General features: G+C 43.7%; 1 protein-coding gene and 1 long non-coding RNA gene across 3 annotated transcripts; one reads left to right on the top strand and one right to left on the bottom strand.

Annotated features, from left to right (window-relative positions):
* Positions 1-704: 704 nt before the first annotated feature.
* LOC144716508 (uncharacterized) lies at positions 705-4896 on the bottom strand. 2 transcript variants are annotated; one of them, XR_013584908.1, is made up of 5 exons: positions 4665-4896; positions 3326-3470; positions 2914-3058; positions 1073-1256; positions 705-994 (listed from the first exon to the last, which is right to left on the bottom strand). It is a non-coding gene; the product is annotated as an uncharacterized LOC144716508 (long non-coding RNA). The 2 variants fall into 2 exon arrangements; XR_013584906.1 differs by lacking the exons at positions 705-994; positions 1073-1256 and having other exon boundaries at positions 2779-3058.
* A 1264-nt stretch (positions 4897-6160) lies between these two features.
* On the top strand, positions 6161-8398 carry LOC144707956 (bifunctional protein FolD 2-like). The gene is made up of 5 exons (XM_078581240.1): positions 6161-6519; positions 6619-6929; positions 7075-7311; positions 7384-7551; positions 8212-8398. The coding sequence occupies exons 1-5, from the start codon at positions 6291-6293 to the stop codon at positions 8380-8382; spliced, it is 1116 nt and encodes a 371-aa protein (XP_078437366.1). The 5' UTR covers positions 6161-6290; the 3' UTR covers positions 8383-8398.
* The last annotated feature ends 16031 nt before the right edge of the window (positions 8399-24429 follow it).

Here is a 24429-nt window from a genome sequence, read left to right as displayed (position 1 = left end):
ATAAGATCTCTCAATACCTTTAATATTGTCTTCTATGTATGGGCTCATTTCTCATTAGTACCTTACTGAGCATGTGACTAGCTCCTATTTAAACCCATAAAACTGATGGAAACTTCCAAATTTAAACACTCTTTCTGTCCAGAGATTTCCTCCCCTTTCCTCCCCTCCACTTTCTAGTGTGCTCTAGAACCAGTGAGTTCCCACTGACCACTTGTGGATTAAAGGGCTAACTACTTAAGGAGTCATTTCCCTATTAACAAAGTAAAAATTAGACATAAGGTGAAGTTTTCCAAGGGTTACCTGCTGAAGAGCTATAGCGTACTTGACTCTAAAATACAGGCCATGAGGACTTGAATTGTCCTGCAATTAGGAAGTCACCATTGATTAGGAAGTCACCAATGATTAAAAATTATAAAGTCACCATTGATTAGTTGGCTTGCATTCTTCTCAGCCAATTCCCAGCAATATAACATGTAAGTAAATTTAAATATTGTTTCCTTTTTTTTTTTTTGCTTAACCGAGGTCGATGCTTTTGAAGAAACTCACTAATAGAGATGGAGGATGGATGATGGTTTCATCATCCGTCATTTCATTTTCGTCATCCGTTTTCGTTCTCATAAATTGACGGATGACTGAACCGTCACTTGTGACGAATGACAAATGACGAAAATGACAGATGAATGACGGAAACGACGGATGACAATATCGGTTGACGAGAATATTAATGTATAATTTTTACATAAACTCATTGGCTTCTATGAGGAGAGAGAATTCTCTCTCTACATTTCCTCCATCTCCAATGAGCTCGGAGTTCCTGTTCGGTGAGCGGATCCTGAGTGTTGGTAATCTTTATCAGAACACAATCCATACATTTCATCAATGAAAATCGGTGATACCCTCTCGCAAGCAGAAATCGGGTGGTGAACCATTGGCTGCCCAGCCAACGTGAAAAGAGGCTTCGGCACATTCAGAGAAAGAGGCCGGAACCGAGTTCCTGAATCAACCAACACAACCAGCTCGAAATTTGAAACCAAAATCAAACAAGAGAAGATTCTGCTACAATTCCGACTACCTTGGGTAGTACCGCCAACCATGATCACGGCAACTATCTTCTCCTACGGGCTTCCCATTCTCGCAGGCCGAATTCACCTCCGGTAGCAACCAATTCTTGCAGAATCTTCTCCGCTAGCAACCAATTCTCCCTCTCCTTCCCATTCTCGCAGGCCAACATCGTTCGGGCGTGCCCGAGTCCAACCCTGTCAAACCACCATTGTTACTCGTAGACATGGTTGTTCTGTTCTGTTATTTTAAAATGAACAGAAAATTCGCACAAACGAACCGCACAGGGGTGTGTTTGGTGTGCTGTTCTTTTTATGTGCAAAAATTCGAAGAAATGTTCAAACAATTCGAACAAACGAACAAGATTCGCACATCGGAACAAATTCGCACAACCGAACAAAATTCGCACAACCGAACAAATTTGAACAAATGAACAAATTCGAACAAACGAACAAATTCGAACAAACGAACAAATTCGAACAAACGAACAAATTCGAACAAACGAACAAATTCGAACAAATGAACAAATTCGAACAAACGAACAAATTCGAACAAACGAACAAATTCGAACAAACGAACAAATTCAAACAAAACGAACAAATTCGAACAAGCAAACAAAATTCGCACAAGAAGAACATAATTGTTTGGAAATTTCATAAAAAGCTATAAGTTGCAAAAAAAAAGTTGTGCATAAAGAATAATTTACTACGAATAATCTAATTTAGTAATGACGTTATCTTAATTTACGAATCGCAAGTCATGAATCACCATAATCAGTGTAAAATTTTAAGTATAAATATAACAGTCATCAAATCTAGTGATAACGGCATTTATGCCATTGATGTAACTTAGATTTAAGAAAAAAAATTGGAATGATTTAACGAATTCATTTGGCAATTTAATCAGAGGAGATTGTACTGAATTCATTTTGGTAATTCATCTCATTTCATTGGGTGACATGACTGAAATCACTCGTTCTAGAAGGAAAGGAATTAATTAATTTAATAGATTTTTGAGAATTAATTTCATTAAAATGACATGCATGAAACAGAGTGTACTTCCATATTTTCTAGTACTTGGTTATATGGTAGAAAATTAGGTTTGAATAAAAACATATTTAGGTATTTCAACAATAAAAATATACCTTTTGTTAACTTCTCATACAGTAACAAATTCAAGATGCTGTTTTTTAAAACAAATGTTAGTGTTCCTGGTTTTGTCAGGAAAGGGAGAGGGAGAGGGAGAGAGGGAGAGTGAAAGAGAGAAGAAGAGGGAGAGCGTGAGGGACGGAATTTAATAGATTTTTTAGTATTAATTTCATTAAAATGACATGCATGAAACAGAGTGATTAGGTTAGAGGGTAGAATGATTAGGTTTCAATAAAAATATATTTAGGTATTTCAACAATAAAAATATAACTTTTGCTAAGTTCTCATATGGTAACAAATTCAAGATGCTGTTTTTTAAAACAAATGTTAGTGTTCCTGGTTTTGTCAGGAAAGGGAGAGGGAGAGGGAGAGAGAGTGAAAGAGAGAAGACGAGGGAGAGTGCAAGGGTGAGTAAGGGAGAGGAAGACAGAGGGAATGAGAGCGATGGTGAGAGTGTGCGACAGTGAATTGTAGAAGGAAAGAGATAGGGAGGTAGAGAGATGAAGATAAAGGGGGGATTAAAAACAGACAAAGGGAGATTTTGATAGATAGAGAGGGGGAATAAGAGATAGTGACAAAATCAAAGAATTAGGAATAGAGAGAGAATCAAAGTGCGCCAAAGAATTGTACTGCAACTGTACTTATTTTGCTCTACAGTCGCTGCACGACCCCTATTACGGGTCGCACAGAGCTTGCATGTGAATACCTTCGGCGCCACCTCTGTGAAGTGGATCCGTGCAGCGCATTCATTCTTTCTCTTTCTCTTCTTCCCGCCCTGGCCAACACTCCCCGTGGACGATGAAGAGCTTTCGTGTGAACCAGAGGCATGCGATAGGGGTTCCCTAGTCATCCTAAATTACAATTGGAAATGTATATCATTTAAAAAATTTCATCCCATACCAAACTAAATTCGGACATTTTTTATATGCATTACTAAAGCACATATGTTCACGCAGATTATAAATAGGAAAGTAAGCAACTTATGAGAACTACAAAGCAAAAATGTAAAATCCTACATCATACGGTTACATAATAAAGCAAAAAAATGAAATATATGCCAATTAACAGGAAACTGAAAATCCTCCAGATCGTGTCCCATTCATCACATAAGTGCGCACCTTTTTAACTGCCTCGGAGCGAAATTCAGGAATTAATCAATAGGCAGATAAGTGCTCTGAACGTTATCGAGATAACAGAGAACGCCGCTTATAGCTTTATATCGAAAGGCAGAGAAATAATCAGATTACCAGAGATGATTCTCGGCTGAAATAAGAGGGAATACGTTAATAAGTGAATTGGGGAAATAAGTGAGTTGGGCTGATATAAGTGAATTGGGGAAGTAGGGATAGGGTGAAAAAGAGATCTAGAGATAGACAGAATTATAAGGATGAACAGAAAGAGGGGAATTAAAGTAAGAGCAACAGAGAAATTCAAAGACAGATAATAAGGGAGATAAGAGAGAGAGAGAGAGAGAGAGAGAGAGAGAGAGAGAGAGAGAGAGAGAGAGAGATAGAGAATCAGTGAATTTGAGGGATAGATAAATTAAAGATAGAAAAGGAGACAGTCAGAGAACATTTGTAAGATGTAAGACGATTACTAAGGTGATAGAAAGAGAGAATAAGAAAGCCACATAAAGATGGAGAAAAAAAAAAGAGTAAGAGACAGAGAATGAGAGAATGAGAGAGAGATTACGACATAGGCAGAGATGAAAAAAGAGAGAGAGGAAGGGGGAATGACCGAGAGATAAAAAAAGAAATCCAGAGAATTTGATAGATAGAATCAGGGAGACGGACAGAAAGAGGGAATTAAAGAAAGAGCAACAGAGAATTTGAAAGACAGTTAATAAGGGAGAATAAGAGACAGAGAGAATCAGAGAGTTAGAGGGAGAGAGTAACTTAGAGATAGAGAAAGAGGCATTCAGAGAACGCTAGTAAAAAAAAGAATAATTACTAAGGTGAGAGGAATAGAGAAGAAGAAAGCCACATAATGATGGAGAGAAAAAAAAAAAGAGTAAGAGACAGAGAATGAGAGAATGAGAAATAGATTACGACATAGGGAAAGATGAAAAAAGAGAGAGAGGAAGGGGGAATGACCGAGAGATAAAAAAAAATCCAGAGAATTTGATAGACAGACAATTAGAGAGCGATTGAAAAAAGCGAATCAGACATAGAAAAAGAGGAATTCGGACAATGAGAGTACCCTTGGGAAGGAAAAAATTAGAGCGCAAGGGAGGCGAAGATAAAAATAGGAAAGAGCATTAGATTTAGACAGAGAGAGATGAACGGGAATAAGAGAGACACATACAGAATATCAGAGAGCGAAAGAGCGAATAAGAGAGTTTTTGGGAAAGAACTGAAGAGAAATAAAGAGAGAATCATAAAGCATCAGAGATTTAGAACGAAAGAAAAGAGAATCAAAGAAAGACACAAGTCTAAAAAACTTGAAAAAAAAACGTACCAAATGCCTCCACTTTGACCCCGTCCCAATCCGGCGCCAAATCGACTGGGAGGAAGTCCGATGGTTTCAAGCTCGGGGAGAAGAGACGGGAGAAAGAAAGAAAGAAAAAGCCGCTCTGGAGACTCGAGAGAGATGAACGAGAACGAGTGATTCAGAGTCACTGAGAAGTGAGAAGTGAGAAGTGAGAAGTGAGAAAGATGGAGAACGAGGGAGGGAGAAGGAGACTCTGGATTCGCACATACCCAAATAACGAGAACTAGAACGAGAACGAGAGTAACGAGGGATTTTTTTTTCAAAAAAACCTTAAAAAAAATTCGCGCAATTCGCACAAAGCGAACCGCACAGCCGTGTGTGCGAAGTTGTGTTCGTTTTCAACATTGTTCTGTTCGGAAATCCGAACAGAACGCGCAATTCGCACCAAATCGAACAATCGTCTTATTTGTTAGTCCTTCACTAAAATAATTATTTATTCTTTTTTTAAACACGATACTAATTGAATGTTAGTTTTGGTCTATCCGGACGGAACTCCGTAGTTTTGGTCTCTCCGTCGTAGTCAATTATTTTCTTCACAAAAAAATCATAGTCAATGATCATTTGTCGTACAACTAATGCATAACTTTGGTTGCGGTTGCTGCCACTTGCTCCGGTTGCACTTATTCATTCCTTGTGTCTCAAATGTTGCAGACGCCTCTTTTATGGCTGCATGGAATAGATGACAGGACAGTCCTGTGTTCAGCTGGACAAGCTGGTCCCCCTTTTCTTGAACAGGCCGGGATGAAGTGCGAATTTTAAGTATGTTCAACTTAGAAAATCAACCCAGAATTCTTTAAAAAAAAATCAACCAAGAAATGATGAATAACTCTTTTATTGATATTTTCTTAATCATGGATGTTTCAGGCCTACCCAAATCTTGGTCATAGCATCAGTGGGTAGGAATTATTCTCTCCGGAGTCATGGATCAAGAGTAAGATCGGAAGCTCCTCTTAAATCCGTCTCAGGGCAGAGGGCACCTGTTCTATCTAGTTCTATTAAAATGGTAGACAATGGGCCGTCAGAGTTCGCAGTTGTGGGATTCTTTAATCAACCGTAGGATTTTCAAGATGACTAATCAATACTAACGCATAACGAATGTTGGCCTCCGCTAGCAACCATATTCTCCGCTAACAATGGTGGTTTGGCAGGGGCGAGATACGGAGACAGCGGCGAAGGGGAAGAGAGAACTTAGTGCAGCGACAGACGCCGGGGTGGGGGGGTGTTTTTCGTTTTCCGTCACCGAAGCATCCGTTCCGTTCCGTTTACGTGAAAAGACGAATAACGGAAACCAGCAGATGACGGAACGATGACGAATGACGAAAATGACGAAATTTTTTGCGAAAAACAGATATCGGAACGGAATACCGTTCCGATACGTTCCGTCCGTTCATTTTCGTCTTCCGTTCCGTCCTCCAACTCTACTCACTATCCTGCAGGGTGACAAAATCTTGGGCAGATTTGTGATAGCTGGCAGTAGCCGAGGGTCTCTCTCCAGAAGCAAAGGTGGAGGCGGCGTAGCTGCGCAATAGGACTGGCCTCGTCTTCTTCCTCTGAAAGCTTCAAAGCCCATCGCTAAGCTTTCAGAAGAGAAGGATGATGAGAGCCACGCTCTGGTGGAGAACAAAACGCCCATTATCCATATCGAGTGGACATTTCTCGTCTCAAAAGAGCGGCCTTTCCCCATGCGAGCAGATAGATATATCGTCGGCAAAGAGGAAGAGAAACCGGAGTCATGCCCCAATCTTGGGGGTCAATCTTCCAGACGTATGGGACACCAGCGGACCCTCTGATACTCCAGAAGAGAACCCGCATAACTCAGAAGGTACTCCTATTTCCGTATCTAACTCAGAATTCCTGACTATCCATCGAGAGTGGAGATTATCTGAAAAAGGAAATATCTTTATTGCTTATTATCGACAAGGCCTGGCACCCATTATCATCGACGGGATTTCCATTGCGGCGGAGATAAGATCGGGGATAGCTGAAGAGGTACGTCGGATGAGAGAAGCCACTGGGAAAGTGCCCGGGCTGGCCGTCGTCCTCGTGGGTCAGAGAAGGGACTCCGAGTCTTACGTTAGATTCAAGACAAAAGCCTGCGAGGAAGTGGGTATCAAATCCCTGGTGGCCAACCACGCCGAAAACTGTGAAGAGGAAGACGTAGTCAGAGCCGTGAAGGACTTCAACGATGACCCTTCTGTTCATGGCGTTCTTGTCCAGCTCCCGCTTCCGCAGGTCAGATAATTTCTCCCCTAAATTTTTTCCTGTACCGAACGGGAAAAACCCAGTCCGTCATCAAACTCCGCTCTACTGTTCAATTTTACGCTTGTTCCATCTCCGTTTTGAATATTATTGAAATGGGTGTGGGTTCTTTGAGCAGCATATGGACGAGGAAAGGATCCTGGGGGAAATCAGCGTGGAGAAGGATGTGGACGGGTTCCACCCTTTGAACATGGGGAACCTTGCAATCAGATGGCGAGACCCTCTGTTCATCCCTTGCGCCGCCGAGGCCTGCATTGAGCTTCTGCTTCAGCATGGAGTCAAGCTCTGCGGTAAGAACGTCGTCGTTATCGGACAAAGCAAGGTGGTCGGCCTACCCACCTCTTTGCTCCTGCAGGTAATCTATCCGGTTCTACAATTCTCCCCCGTCTAAGTGCACCCACTGAAGTTGTATGCCATCATTTTGAAGAGACACAACGCTACAGTCAGTGTAGTCCACGCTCTATCGAAAAACCCAGAAGAGATCACGCGGAGAGCAGATATCGTCATTGCTGCGGCTGGCGTTCCTGGCCTGGTCCAGGCCAGCTGGTTGAAGCCAGGGGCGATTGTGGTTGACGTAGGGACGAATCCTGTTGAGGTAGATCATTTATCTAATGTATTCTTGAGTATAGTTCCGGATCGTCCCGGACGTGGACGATGGACGGGACGGGACAAATTTTGTCCCGTCCGACGTCCAGATTCGGTGCAGGGATGAAGGACGGGACGAATTTTTGTCGAACGGTTAGAAAACCGTCCAGTCCAGTCCTCCCGGGATGAATTTTTGCCCCGTCCCTTGTCCGGGACTGAAAAACCCATTTTATATTTTTAATATATTAATATAGATTTTCTAAGCTTTTTAGGGAATTACGGAGGAGAGAGAATGCGAAGGGCCATATGTACAATTATTTCTGGGTGGGGTCCGTTTGCACTCACCTAAAAAAATAGGGACTTTGATGCAAATTGTCATTGCAAGGCCTCGTGCCTACATCTCAACCGTCGGATGTGAATCCGGCGGTTTTCCATCCAGATTCGTCCGTCCAACGTCCGAGACCTCCGGACTAACGGTTTTCCCGTCCCATAGGATGATACCGTCCCGTCCAGTGGTCCCCGGGACAAATTTTTGGACCGGACGAAAATCTTTGGACCAGACGATTTTACGTCCCCGGACAAAAAAATCGTTGCGTCCGCGTCCCTGCTCTATATTCTTGAGCTTGATCGTCTTGTAATTTGTTGTTGATGGTTGTAAAAACCATGGCAGGACCCTCATAGTGAGCATGGGTACCGACTGGTGGGGGACGTCTGCTATGAGGATGCCTTAAAGGTTGTTCGTGCAATTACTCCTGTTCCTGGTGGAGTAGGTCCTGTCACCATAGCCATGCTCCTATCAAACACTGTCAACGCAGCCAAACGTGCTTACTCCCTTTCTTAATATTTTTTTCTCCCAATTGATTTCCTTTTTAATGTGTGCGGCTGCACTGCACTGTCCCAAATGGGGATAGTCACCAGATAGGCAATTTTTCCATCATTACAAAGTCACCATTGATGGGCGGTTTGAACATGGGGCAGAAGTTCAAATGGCTCATTGCCCAATTCAACCCTGTTACAGTACCTCATGCACTTCACAGAGACATGGGTGTGGCTCACGGCAACATCGGCAGCCCTGACGACCGAAGCAATTGTGACTGGCTGCGACGGGAATGGCCGCAAGTAGTGCCAACATGAGTGGTGCAGCAGCTGCTGGGTGGTGTTGTGAGCCTGGGTCGTTTGGACACCACTGTGGGGCACCAAAAGGGAAGGCAGGTGGGATGCAGTTTTGGGGTAAGGGAGCCTGTACACATCATACTAGATGTCTGCTGTAGGAGGGATGATAAGTCTAAATTTATGGAGTTTATGTCATTGTTTTAATTTGACATAAGCAACATGATGCATTAAGAATTTTCATTTAATGCTCTTGAAATAATAGAGAGTAAGTGGGGGATTGATCCTCAGGTAGGCAGCTATTAAACTTCTCAGTTTTTTGAAGCTTGGAAATGAAACAAATAAGCTTCAAGTGAAAACTAAGATTTAAGGATTTTTTGGATTTTCTAGAATTTGTGTTACAGCAGAAAGATAAAAATTTGGACGAGGTCAAGGGGGTCCCGACGTAACCAAAGTTTAGACGAGATCTAGAAATTGGGTTTTCAATGGAGAAATCATGTCTTATATTTGTGGAACACGTCATAGAACCCTGTCTTGATCAAAATTTGGCCAAGTTGAGACAATGAAATTGGATGGGATGCATCCAAAATAATAAAATTAGCGGGATGTCAACGAAGAAAAAATGGGAGAAGTTGGGAGGGTAAATGGATGAATTATTTTGTCAAATGTTGCTTTTAGAAATAGATAAAGTATGTAAGTTTTAAGGACATAAATTTGATTCTATAGAGAGAAAGTAGTAACAAATGGGTGGATAGAGAGAAAATGATGTAAATAGAGGATAAGTGGGGGAAACACAAGAGATTATTTGTAAACTTTTGATCAAGGTTCCTTAAGTTTTGATGCATGTGCCTTGAGATCCAGTGTCACTTTCTAAACTTGGATGCTTCTATTTCACCAGGATCACACATTGTTCTCTGCAAGAAGGGGATGAATGCTTCAAAACATTTACTTCAACCATGCTGAATGCCCAAGATCCTGGGTGAGCCTTGTCATGCTGGCTAGCCATTTCTAGACCGCATCCAGAATGAGGCAAATAAATTGAGGAAAAGAATATTTATCATAGGGAATGGTCTAAAATGTCCACTCATTTATCCTGTTGTATCTCCTTGCCATTCCTTCCTCTCATCTTATTGATTTAATCCAAATTTCTCAATTTACATTTGAATTTAATGCTCTTATTTAAAAGATAATATGTAGAGAATTTTTAAAAGTATCCAAGACGTGCCAGACACCCCTCTAACATCTCCTTAGAAGCCCAAAACTGAAAGCGTACGAATTGGGCCCAATATCTCAAAGAAATAGCTCCTAAATTCATTCCACCTAGTTCCTGTAATTTTCTGCACAGATTTGATAAATTGTCTGCAGACATATCATTAATAAAACTTTTTGACATACTGTCAAGTAAGGTTAGTTGACCATTCCCAGAATGTGCATAAAGTGTAGATTATTTCAAATATGGAAATATTGAAGGTAAAACTAAGAGGAGTGCAAATTAGTTTAATTTTATTTATATTTTATAATGTATTTTTACAGATTTTTAGATTTATTACTTAGTGTTTAATCTCACAGTGCACTTCATTTTTATATTGGTTTGGGGACCTAAAAATCCCTTAAGCGCAATCTCAGGTATGTCTCCCTTGACTCTAATCCTCACAAGGAAACCTAATATGTGCATCCCTCACTTGGGTTGTAAGATTACCTTGATAAACACACAAAGAGCTCTCCCCCCGGACTCCCTACTACTCATCTTTGTCATATAACCTTAACCACTTTAGTGTAGACCTCTTTAATTGCCAAATGCTTCAACTCCATAGAGCCGACTTCCTCACTGAAGTCTCGCATCACCACAAACTTGTCCTTCGTCCAATAAATGTGAACCTCAACTCAGGTAGACTCTCTTGTTATCCCTGGAATCTTGATCCACAAAGAGTCAACAAGTAAAATAGTGTCAGTAAAACCTATATATTGTATATATAAGGTAATTCAATAAAATAAATAACTACTTAGTTGAGTACGGCTTGTCCCTAACACCTTAGAGTGGCCATTTATGTTGATCTCAACTTGGCTCAGTTTGAATTTTACTTTACTCGTGATTTTTATTAAATTTGACCAAACACCTGACTTTGACTTGAGTTGATATTGACTTTGGTTTGACTTTGACTTCACTTGGCCATTACTTTAATTGACTTTGCTTAAGTTGACTTTGACTCAAGATTGAACTATGACATTGAGTTTAGTTGGCCTTTACTTAAAATGAGCTCCTTTATTTGATTTTGACTTTTATCTGGAAACGTTTGTCTTACTTAGGTTTGACCTTGATGAACCCACCAGTTTTGGAGCTTAATTGATCATCTGATAAACTAAACAATAATTATAATAAGAAAACTTAAATCTAAAAAATATCAGATGAGGTAATACAACTAAATAAATGAATGAAATGTAGGTAAATAGTTTAATTAAATAAACATTTGATCTCATAAAAGAATGAACTAGTTAAATGAAATAAACTAGATGAAAGAATGAACAAATTTGATATGACAAAAGAATAAGTGATATAAGGATATAAGATGAGTTTATTGACAAACTTAAAATACCTATCCTTGAATTAGATGTCGAAAAATCTGTGAAAGTTGACATAGTTAGATATATGAGTGATAAAATAGATAAAGGAAATATAAGAGTAATGACATGTTGGTAATAGTTTGAGATAGTTCTATAGTGGATAATTACATGTGCACTTAGTGAAATAGGGTACCTTCATATATGGTTTTTGAGAAAATAAAAATAAGATTCAATCTGCAGGAAAATACCTTTGAAGTAGGATTTATACATTACTGAATACAATAATGAATATCAAGATAAATATAGAAACAGTGGAATAGAGCTTTTGCGGAAAATAAAATACCAGAATGGTCAAATAGAAAAACATTGTGATACAGGTTAAACTGAATAGATATAGGGTCACTCAAATGAGAGAGATACAGATAGTACGAAGAAGAACCATGAAAATCAAAATAGATTATTAAAATAAGATATGGAGATATATGAGTGATAAAATAGATAAAGGGAATATAAGAGTAATGAGATGTAGGTTATAGCTTGAGATAGTTCTAGGGTGGATACATGTTGACTTTGTGAAACAAGGTACCTTGGTATATGATTTTGAAAAAATAGAAAGAAGATTGAATGTGGAGGAAAATGTCTTTATAATAGGTTTTATACATTACTGATTAAAATAATGAATAGTGAGATAGATATAGAAACAGTCGAATAGAGTTTTTTTGAAAATCAAATAGTATAATGATAAGAGAGAATGACGAGAAACAAATAGCATAATATTAGGACATGTCGTGATGCAGGACGACGTCGCTGACATAGTCCCAAAGGTACTGAGATGATACTCTGATACCAAGATGATGTAGGACGACGTCGCTGATGTCATCCAGAAGGTACCGAGACGATGCTCTGATACCAATTTGATGCCGGACATCGCCTAGGACGTTGTCCGGTCGATACTGAGACGATGCTCGGTTACCTAGATAGTGGTGTCGAACGTCGTCAATGACGTTGTCCGACGGATAAACCCTAAAGGGTATGTAACAATGAACGATACGATGCATCCTACATGGTCGTACTTGCAGGCCCCAACTTGATGAGGTGTGCCAAACTCTAAGTCCCGAAGGGGTCGTCGGGTGACGAAGACGATGGCCTCACGAGCCTCGTTGGAGGCACGAAGGCGTCTACGATGCCGAACAGAATCAATCCGTAGGGGCTCGCAGGTAACAGAAGGGATGGACTCGTACCTGTAAGATGCTCAAGTTCTCGTAATTTACTCTCAATTCTCTCTCACCTATCTCTAGCCCGAGCGCGGTGGAGCCAAGCTGACAGTATACTGCAAGACGTAATATAACAGGCAAGTGGATGACAGTGTACCTTGTCGGCGGGATGCTTGCTGTCACGATCTTCCTTGATGGCAGCAATCGGTGCGGGTTGCGGTGGAGAGGCACCGGAGGGGTATCGTCATGGCTCGACTGGCGATAGCGCACATGAGCGCGTCGGAGGAGTTCGGGACGACGAGCCAAGGGGAATGTGGTCAGGGAGTGACTTGAACAGATGCCTGGGGCTCAACGGGCATGTCCAAATAGGTGGATTGATGTGGAAGGAGCGGTTGTCGGAGTCGTAGGCAGTGATGTGGTCGCCATTAGCAGAGGATTACATCAAGCGGCAGTCAGGCAGCAGCCCGGCGATCAGGATTTGCCTTGATGGGGCGCTCAACCAGAGAGCAGATGCAGCCAAGCGTCGCTACAGTCCCGGCATGCAATACGAGCAGCTAACTGGAACGGGCCTGTCAAGTGGCGTCAGCAAATAGGAATTGGCGTGCTGGCGGCGGTTGGAAGGGACGCAATCTCGATTTGGCGTGAGACCAGCCGGTTTGTCGACTTCCACCACCTCCTCCAACTCAGGCAATTGCGTAAGGCGAGTAAGTGCCGGAGAAATTTCGTCGAGCTGCGGCACAAGTGCAATAGCGGCTCACAAGTGAAGTGAATTACAGGTTCTCACCCATTGACTGTGTTCAGTCGATCAAGCGGTCCTGGTACAAGGTGACCCCTGTGCAATGGGGAACATGGAATCTTCACATGTGGCCATAATCTGGCAAACTGGTGGGGCTGGTGCAACAGTGGTTCCCATTGATTGGCCAATGCAGGAAAGGAAGAGAGGGTCGAACGGTCCGAGGGAATCTGGCAAGAGCATAACCACCTGCCGTGCGATTTTCCACCCCCTCCTCACTCTTCTTCTCGGCGTCGATTTTCCTCCTCCGATCCGTATTCCTCTTCCCCTTGTCTTCTCGTCTCCTTCCCTGTTCTTTGTGAGACCAAGCACGCACAAACAACTTCAAATTGATAATACATGGTCTGAGTTCTCCTAGGGCAATACTCTTTCCTTATAATGGGGGGGAATTTATGGGCCCTAGGAGATCCATAAGCCGGGGGGGGGATATGGTCCATTGAGGGGGCCCTTATATAATGGGCCCCTGTTTACACCAAAACATAGGCAAAATAACAAAACAAAATGAAAACATAAGAAGATTGATACGGATGCATGACAGACGTGTAATGACTCGACGAAAATGACTAGACGAGACGGAAAACATAAATGAGACTAAACAAAGAGGCGAAAGAAACCAAAACCCGATGAAAAAACGAAAGTAATTTCACCCGGGATGTTCGAAGCAGGGTGTCTTCTTTGGTGCCTTGGCATGCCAGTCGGGCGGAACGCTAACCCGCGGGCCGTTGATGACGAGTAGGACGGTGCTGAAGGCATCTCTGAGGGAGCAAGCTGACGTTCTCCATCATGTCCTCACAATAAGAAGTGAGAAACACAGAACTACTAGTTACTCGGTAAAACATGTTTAATGATATATCACACATCAACGATCTCAAAGTAAGTCCCATATATTGATGTATCCAAACTCTCTCGCATACATAGGTATACAATAGGAATACAAACCAAAAAATATGAAACTTTGCACTATGATATGGATAAAATAATATGAACTTGTATGCATCATGATGTGTACCTTTCCAATAAACCTCATTATTATGTCTCATGATCTAAAATATATCACTCACTATGGTGAGCATATGTTCGTGCATTAATTTGGATAAGTATTGATAAGTTAAAAAATGTGTGTTTATTCGTTGTTATTTTAAGGGCTTTTGAACTTAATCAATAAAAAATATTTGTCCCTTAGTGTTTAAGGGGTCGAACCCTAGTGAGGCGATGGGGAAATTCAATTATTATCAGATTAGGGAATAGCAATTATTATCAGATTAGGGAACAGATTTTATGATTAGTTAGGAATTCTTGATGAGAATTACTAACTAATCCCCTAACTAGGTTATTTGAGTGATGAACTGATCCTAGATTTATAGAATTTTAGCATTACGTTTTATTAAATTGTTTAAATCATTAAACTCCAAATCAACACCTATCACTAGTGTTCCCTATTTATTTTACCCAAGAACTTAATTCAGTTTGGATTATGTTTTTGGGTTTTTTTTAGTGAATAAAAAAGATTTAGAGAAGAAATTTGATCTCAAATCATTGCCAATCTTTTTATTAGGATTTATCCAAATTTCTTATGGACTATAAACCCTAAGGTAATATTTTCTAGTGTTTTGTATTTTTATTTGATTTATTTCTCATGGATTTAGAATGTTAAGAATATCCCTTTTATTTTATTTTTATTTTATCCTGATTGATTTGAAATTGTAAAGATGTCGTAAATTAGCAAATTGTGAATACGATTCACGATTTGCTAATTTAAGAAACACAATATTAAATAAGTCAATTAAGGTATGAGTATGATTCGAAATTGTTAATTGAGAACCAAGGGATACTAACTGAATTAAAAACAAGCTACATTTTATGAATTAAGGTAATTAAAATCGAAATTTGGGCAAAACGGCGAACATGAATGGACTACAAATTTAGGAAAATTGAACAAGTAATTAATTGTAAAATGCATTCAGGATAAACCTAGAAGTACCAGGAATTGCTAGAGAGTCGATCTGGGCGAACTTCGAGCAACGAACACCCAAAAGTTTCCACGAATTTGACTTGAACTTGCTGAAAATTGCGGTGACAGATCTGCAAATTTCTTCCCCAAATCGAGCTCCAAATCCTTCCTGGTTGAACCTTGAGTCTTCAAAGGAGCTAGATAATCGCTCCTTGAGCTTAAAAATCAAGAATGGCTGCTTAATTTTTTGATTTCCCCTTTTATCGCCACAGAATCGGAAGAACAGTTTCTTCCGATTCTGTTATTATTATTTTTTTTTGGTGTTGTACGCTGGACGTACAACGCATCACCATTCACTTTTTTGGTGTCATGTATGGGTTTTCCTCCGTGCGCACCGCACTACATGCGCGCTCTATGCACGGAAGAAAACCCGCTCAGCACTGTGCATGCGCTTAACTCGCTGCGTCACACGCAGCGAGTTAAGCCGCATGCGATTGGTCACCGCGCGGCTGCGTGCGGTGTGTGACACACACGGTTCTGTGTATGTGCGTGTCGTGCACCCAAGGCACCAATCTGCGCGCTGATTGTTCCGCGGTGGTCTTGTACGCCCTGCACCATGTAACACCCATGTGAGCACCAAAAACTGGCCCAATAAGGGCCAGTTTAAATTCGTGAAAAACATTTTTAATTGAAAAACAACTGGAATAAACTGTAGAAAATGTTTATTAATGTGATAAAAGAGTTTTATTACTTTCTAAAATGCATTTTATTGTTTAATTTATTTTTATTTATAGAAGTGGTCAATTAAACATTTAATTTCTTTTAAAATTCATTTTAAAACCATTTAAAATGTATAAATTTACCTAATTATTCTTCCAAAGTATTGTTTCACATGAAATTCAAGGAAATTCTTCTTTTAACCTAAAAACATGAGAACATGCATAAAAAATTAATGGTTATAAGCATTAAAATCTACAAAAATATGATGAAATTAACAGTTTATCAGCTCTTATTTGCATGTTATCAAGTATCATATTCGAATGATACCCTATAATCACAGTGAGATTTTGAAAATAAAAAAATACATTGGGTGAATTTGATGGAAGAGATCAAAACATTGAAAACCATAGTCAAGTTATGAATTCACCTCTGCTTAATCAGGATCTAGATTGCTGGGACAAAGCTGCAATATTTCTATTATTGACATTTTTAATATCACACTTTATATTGGTTTTTATTGAAGATGTTAGATGTCAACTATAGTTTCTATGAACTTGAATTCTATGTCACCCTTGGTAATATGATCATGAGTAAGAGGATGTCAGATCTAATTGTACTTTGTGAGGAAATGCAAAATTGGGTTATTTATCTAGCTCAATTACTCTGCTGTTGTCATACAGAATTGGGATTTTTTCAAGGTGTATCCGATACTGGTTGAGTTGGTTCTCAATCAATAATATCCATGTTACACACATTCCACTTGCCACATATTTATCATTGGTCATCTGGAGAGCAACATAATTGTGTTTCTTTGAACTCCATATTGTAAAGTATCGTCCAAAGAAATGTTAGGATCCACTTGGGCTTTTCCTTATGACAACCTGTAAAGTCATCATCACAAATCCAAGAATCTTATGCTCTTGACCTTCATTAAAAATATTATATGCCTTTTTCAGTTCCTGTAAGGTACCTAATAATGCATTTGAATGTGTCATCAATTGTGATTCATTTTGATTGCTTTGGAAACAAGAACAAATACATACATTAAATAAAATGTTTGGTGGAATTTCTGTTTAGTATAAGAGGGAACCAATAATTCCATGTAATTATTTTCATCCACACTTTTTACCTTGTCATATGCATCAAGAGTCATTCTAGTTGGCATTGGTGTTGCTTGGGCCTTAATGTCTTTCACATTAGCCTTCATAAGTAGTTCCTTTGCATTTTTTTCTTGTTGGGCGAAAAATTCCAGGAGTATTTATTTGATTTTAGGGCATAAAAATTAGGTGAGTTCCACCATCAATCTCATCTCAAAATAATTCTTTATCAATTATGCAAAAAACATCACAAAGAGTATGGCAATGCGATCCAATCATGATGACATCGACACATATTAGAGCTACAATCACATGTTGATATATCAATTATACTTATTCTTTGATTAATCCTTTTATAAATTCATCTCTAACATCCATTTAAAATATCAAAAAATCATTTTTAAATGCTATAGGTAGTATAACTTGAAATTGTGCCACCAGAGCATGTATCCTTGTAGTTTAATTCTTCTTCTTTTATGTCATCTTGTGACCCTAATCGTGCTTTGTTCAACATCATCTTCACATCTTCATTTAGCTTATTTTTGAAGATCACTTGTGATGGCGCGGCACCGTCCGACACCGCAGGGTCATCACGCGAGGAGCCAGCACCGTCATCGAGCCCACCACCGACACGTGTCCAGCCGACACGATGAGCCGCAACATAGACGCGTGACCCCGGGTTCAGATATACGGCGTAATGACACGCCACCTTCGGATCGTTTTACCTGTTTCCTATTTTCTCGTCATCGCTTTTCATTTTTATCGTTTTATCGTTGTAGCGAGGGGAAGAACCCATATGAGGATATCTTCCCCTCCCACCTACCTTAGTGGGCCTTACAAGCCCTTCTTGTTTCTTTTTTCTTTCTTTTTCCCCTTTGTAGTTTAAGGGGGGCCCAGTTCATCTTTCCTATATAAAGGAAGGGTGGGCGCCCCCCCAAAGTACTCTTGATTTTTTTCATTTGAAAGTTATAACGTTTTGGGAGACCAAGAGTCACGTTCGTGGAGGAGAAAGAAGAAGAAAGAAGAAGAAGAAGGAGGAGAAGAAGAAGGAAGAGGAAGGAGAGGAGAAGGAAGAGAAGGAAGAACCGCTGCCAGATCCACTGCCACCGGCCTATCCGCCACCGCCCGACCCGCCGCTGCTCTGCCATCGGCTTCTCCGCGGCCGCCGTCTGAGTTTGCCGCCGCCCGAATGCTTCAGCTGTCGTCCGACGGTCTTTCGGCCGCTAGCAGACGCCTCCGCACGAACTGCTACGCTGATGACCGCCCGGTCTCCTGGTTGCCCCACCAGTCAACGCGCCCGCCGCCCAGACTCGACGCGTACTGCTGGGCTCTCGCGCGTACGCGACACGCTACCTCCGCCACCCCTTGCGGCTCGCGGCCGACGCTACTAAGGGAGACCTTGCTCGCCATTGCCACGGACAGCTCGTCGCTGTCTGCCGATAGTGCTGCCAGCCCAGCGTTCGACGTGCCTTGCCGGCACCCCACCCGCAGGCTGCCCGTCGTGTGCTCGCGCTGAGCCTGCGCAGCGCACGTGTCGCGCCCGACGCTGCCCACACCGCGCACTCTCGCCACACCTCGCGCTGTGCCCTTCCCCCGCTGCGCCCGTGCCATACCTGACCACCGCACCGCCGGCGCTGCTCATGCTGCTCGGTCGTGCTGTGCGCCAAGGCCCCCACTCCTGCCTAACATGGTGCATCGCTCCATCCTCCGACGGACGGCACCCCCGGCCTACCTGTTCTCTCCTGATCTTGCTGATACAAAGTATCCGTTGCCATCGCGACGAAGGTACTCCCTTACCCGCTACCCTTTGTCTCTTACTTTCTTCAGTGCATCTTCGATTCGCCTCCGCGCTCGGGTTAGATATAGGTGAGAGCGAGACAGGTTGAGAAGACGACACTTCAACGAGAGTCTTACCTGGCTGGTACGAGTCGGGCGAGCCCGACGAGTGTGAGCATAACAGCAGGACATTCCCATTCGGTGGCGTACTCGCCCTCGACCCTCTCGGGCGAGGTTCAGGAGGTCCGTTTGACCTCACCCATAGCGACCCCGTCAATTTCTAGAACCTCAACACCGCATCTCGGCACTCGTACGTACTACACGTAGGATTTTCTCCCATTCACATCATCATTCATACCTGCTCATCTACACTACTCGGACGATGCTGAACGTCATCATCCGATCGAGCTCCTGATTCGATACCGAGCCGCTATCCTCAGTGTCGACCGGACGACGTCTTGACGACATGCGGCATCAAATTGGTATCAGAGCCCGGGTGTGGTTGCCCACAGCACGTCTCCGACTTTGCATCCGCATTTAGTTGCATCCGCATCGCATCATCTTTTCGAAAATTCATATAGGATTCTCAAGAATGGCCGTAGAGATGCGATCCGCACGGATGGCGCAACGCGGAGGTTCTACCTCCCTACGACGAACTGAACCATCTCATGACGAGAGGGGCAATGATACTGCCCTCTCGGGACCCCAATCCGCGACCCCGGTAGCCGACCCTGCCCTACTGCATGTCGAGGCCACGCAAACCACACCCGACGGTACGGGTGCTCCCTGTACATCGGGCCCACCGGAACTTCCCAGTGCGTCCCGCGAGCCGCAGCACTCTCCATGCGGCTCACCGCGATTCCTCGACGACGCCTCGCCTTGTGATTACGAGGATAGGGCGACCGTCAGTCGACGACCCCACACGGGGTCGAGGACGAGGACGGGGAGGAGCACCATGCTAGTATCTGCTATGAGAGGAGCTACCGGACGAGCAGGGAGCCTACTTCTGCGCCATGACGGCTAGGATGGAGCGCATGGAGCGTATGTTCGCCAACCAACGGACGCCCGAGCATGGAGCTGACGTGGGTCCGGCCGCCCAAGGGGGACCTCGCAACCCGTCATGGGTTGCTCGACAAGGACCCCAGGGGAGACTCATCCACGACCTCGATGACGATTACGAGGGTTTTGATCACCGTTCAGACGGCGTCCCTCTACAGGGGCGCCTAATTTGAGAGCCAGCACGAGAGCCCCAGGATATCCGTGCTTGGGATATGCAGCACCCGTTGGACGACCCCGCCCGGGGGTATGACGCGGACCGACCGGTCCGCCCGGACCCTTACGTCCGTCGATATGATCGCGACATGGACCACGACTATCCATTCCGTCGATACTACCCCATCCAGCCCCATGATCCTAGGATGGTTGACCCACCGGCGCGCCGTGACGACTATTTTCAGCCGCCCCGCCACGACACTATGGGGTTTACGATGTCCCCCTACATCCACATCGCACGATGCATATCGACCGCGCACCACGGGATGGTCCTCCCCACCTTTGGGATGACCGCGGTTACGAACCAATCCCACCCCCTCGCCACATGGAGCCGCGACGTGGAGACTACCCCGTGCCCGAGCGGCACTTGGACGACGATGAACGTCGGCGTGAGGAGCACCGTGCACACATCCAGAGGAGTGTGTGCGCCGACGTCGCCGTCTTTGAGGGCTCTCGGAAGCCCAAGGAGTTCATCGACTGGGAGTCGAACATGAACTCGTATTTCTGGTGGTATCGCATGGATGACGACCTATGTGTCGAGTACACGGAGACGAGACTTGGTAGACAGGTCAAGACCTTTTGGGAGAATGAGCAAGTCGCCGCCGAGCGACGAGGACGACCCATCACATCCTGGGTGGAAATGGCGCAGAAGCTAAGGAGCAAGTACGTTCCTCGGCAGTACCAGATATCCCTCTTTCTCTCGTGGCTTGACCTCAAACAGGGTCGACTCGCAGTGACGGAGTACATCGAAGCCTTCGAGGAATGTCAGATGCGCTGCCGCTTCGTGGAGAACCCACGGATCATCATTGGACTTTTCGCCCATGGCCTCAGACATGCCATGCGCAGCAAGGTCCTCGAGTGCCAACCGGCCGAAGTCGAGGAGGCTTACCACTTAGTGGAATATATGGATCCTCCCGCCGATGACACCCCGGCACCTAGCGCGAACACCGCGCCCCGGAACCCACCCATCCGGACCCTTCCCACTCGTGTTACACCACCCGCGACTACACGAGTTACTCCGACCACCAGGGGGCAAGGAACCACCCCTGTTACCTCCATGGGGTCCACTGTGGGGGCCACCACCAGCGATTTACCAGCCCGGAGCACAGCAGTTAGCCAAGCACACGTAACGTGCTACAAGTGCCAAGGGAGAGGACACCGGGCCAATCAATGCCCTTCCTCAACACTTCTGATCGACGCCGGAGATGTCGAACAGGATCACATCGATGGAGCAGACACACCGTAGGAGGATCACTACCACGGAGACGAGGAGTACGCCCTTGAGTATGAGGAGCCCGATGGTCAGGTCGGGTACATACAGATTATCGAGGCACGCGAGACCTCTGTGGCACCCCGTGTGTCCAACCGGCTGTTGGCCAACATCGCCGTCGACACATCCGGCTCTAGCAGAGCGCAACCATCGCCGCGGGTTACCAACCCCGGTAGGACCCCGCCGGCTGCACCACAACCGACATCGTTCGTTGATGCGGCCCTCCGCACCTCGATCTTCTATACGTACGTCAAGATCAATGGAAGGGCGTGCAAGCTGATTGTGGACAGCGGGAGTTGCATCAACGCCATCTCCGATACGATGGTCACCGGACTAGGGTTGGCCGCGATCGATCACCCTACCCCTTACGACGTCTCATGGATCAACGCTTCTTCACTACCAGTGAAGCGTCAATGTCGCGCTCCGGTGAAGGTGAGCGCCTATGCCGAGGACGTCCTCTGCGACGTACTTCCCATGAAAGTGGGGAGCATCATCCTAGGCCACCCTTGGTTGTATGACCACGATGTCACCTTAGCCGGGCGTACGAACACCTGTTCGTTCATGTACTAGGGATGGCAGGTTACATGGCACCCATATGCCATGAAGCTGGCAAACAAGCCGGCCGCGACCGAACCCGTAGGGTTAATGGTCGTTAGAGGCCCCTTGTTCACCCGTGACCTGGGTCGCGAGGGTGATGACACACCCTTGCGTCTCGCCGTCACCCTCGACGTTCCCACCATTCCTCCAGTTACACCTTGTTCACCAGAGGTCGAGGCTCTCATATCGAAGTTCGGAGATGTCTTTCCGGATGAGCTACCAGGTGGATTGCCCCCAATGCGGAACATACAACATGCAATCGACCTAGTACCCGGCGCGTCACTACCGAACCTACCGCATTACCGCATGGAGTCGTCGAAGTACGAGGAGTTACTACGGCAGGTGAGGGAGCTCTTAGAGAAGGGCCTTATTCAGGAGAGCCTTAGCCCATGTGCGGTTTTGGCACTCTTAGCTCCGAAGAAGGATGGCACGTGGCGTATGTGCTGCGATAGTCGTGCCATCAACAAGATAATGGTCAAGTACCGTTTTCCCATTCCCCGAGTCGAGGACTTATTCTACATGATGGTAGTGATAAACTCAAATAAGGGTAGTTATTTCCATGCATTAATCATCTTATATCTTCTAAAAGTAAGTACATCATTGCCAAAACTGCTTGTTTTTGCATAGTAATGAGATCATGCCTTTTCACTACCCTAAAAATGAAAAAACTTACATTTCTACTTAATTAGTGTTTCCATCAATGATTTGACATGAATTTCACAAGTTAAACAGTTCTGGATTTACTCTTAATTGGATTTGAGGGATATTTCTAACCCCCACTTGACTCATTGAGTGAAGTGGGATATGAATCTAACGATTTCCCTAGTGTGTTGACTTTTCAGGTCAAGGTTGACTTTTCATGGTCATAAAATTACGAAATTTAATGGGAAAGTCAAGAAAGCAGTCTGAAAGCTTGGGACCAAAATTCAAGTCAAAAGGAGCAAAGATCAAAAAGATACACGCTGACCAGTGGAGCTGACTCAATTGATAGGCTTGGTGCAAAGGAGCTTGAATGAGACCTTCTAGAATGTCCTTGGAGGCTTCCAGGTTGATCAAGACATATGGGGGTGACTCCAGATGGCAGATCCTGGTTGGATGAGAGCCCAAGGTCGAGATCCAGGCCAGGATCCATGAGGTGAAACCCATCCATCCATACATTCCAGCCCAAATCCAAGGGCTAGAGATGATTTGTAACAAACTCTAACCAACTCTAACCAACTTGTTCTGTTCCCTCCAAATTCAACCTGGGGGGAAAGAATCTGGTTGGTTGGGGTCTGTTCACCTGGATTGAAGCTTCAAGAAATCAATCCTGGACGTTTATCCATGATCCAACCACCAAGTATGACTGAAACAAACACATGTACCCCTATAAAAGGGCCCCTCTCACCCTCTTTGAGGGCATCCAAGAATTGAGTATTGTTTTCTTTACTTTGTGTCTTTCTTGAGCTTGTTCCTGGGTCCATCTTCATTCAGAAGGTGCAAGGAGTCTTCTAGAAGCGTCCTGGATCTTGAAGCCAGTTGGTAGGGAGTTGGAGCAACAATCTTGGGCCATTTGTGGTGTGATAAAAAGGTTACGCTGTTCTTTCCACCCTATCTCCTTTTAGAATTCTCTTAAGCTTCTCGGCTATACTTAGGCAGATAGCCAACGTCTCAAGCTTTCCAACTCCTACTCACACATGTCAAACCGATATCTGGAACTCCAGATATCGTCGTTTTGGTCCATAGCACGTGAGAGGACCTCCACAAGTGGAGCGAAGCCCAGCGCACAAGCAGTGGCGGAAGCGCCCAGGCTTGTGCGCTATCTCTCTCCTCCTCTTCTTTTTTCTATTCAATTAATTCAGAATTTTTTATCTCTCTCTAGAGACGATAAAAAATTCTGAAAAAATTCTCAAAAATCACTTTCAATCTAAACTTTCTACGGAAATTTTTTTATACTTGGTAAAATTCATATCATCCTTCTTAATTGAACATTTACCTTCATAATCACTAAAAGCTTTACAAAAAAGGTTATATGAATCTTGAACTTGCAATACTAGTTGAAAATCTTTCTAACTAACTACCTAGCTCCCTGAGGGATCGACCCTTACTAAAATACTACTAGTAAGGAAATTAAATTGTTGATTGGTACTTAACTATCCTTACAAACGACTCTCAATCAAATTGTACCCCTTAGTTAGGACCAATCAGGTAGGATCTACTATCTTCTCCAAGATAGATTTGAGGAGCGGATTCCATCAGGTTCAGAGTCGTCCCGGCGACGAATGGAAGACCGCCTTTAAGATAAGGACAGGTTATATGAGTGGAGAGTAATGCCATTCGGCCTCTCCAACGCGCCTAGTACTTTCCAGCGCCTCATGAATGAGGTACTACGCGCGTTCATAGGGAAATTCGTAGTTGTCTACTTTGACGACATTCTCATCTATAGTCGATCAACAGACGAGCACCTCGACCACCTCCGGCAGGTTTGCACCGTCCTGCGGTGCGAGCAGTTATACGCTCACCCCAAGAAGTGCAGCTTCCTCACCT

The sequence above is a fragment of the Wolffia australiana genome, chromosome 1 (genome assembly GCF_029677425.1).
Source record: "Wolffia australiana isolate 7733 chromosome 1, ASM2967742v1".
In the NCBI taxonomy this organism is placed as follows: Eukaryota; Viridiplantae; Streptophyta; class Magnoliopsida; order Alismatales; family Araceae; genus Wolffia; species Wolffia australiana.
This window is presented reverse-complemented; position numbering and strand designations above follow the sequence as displayed.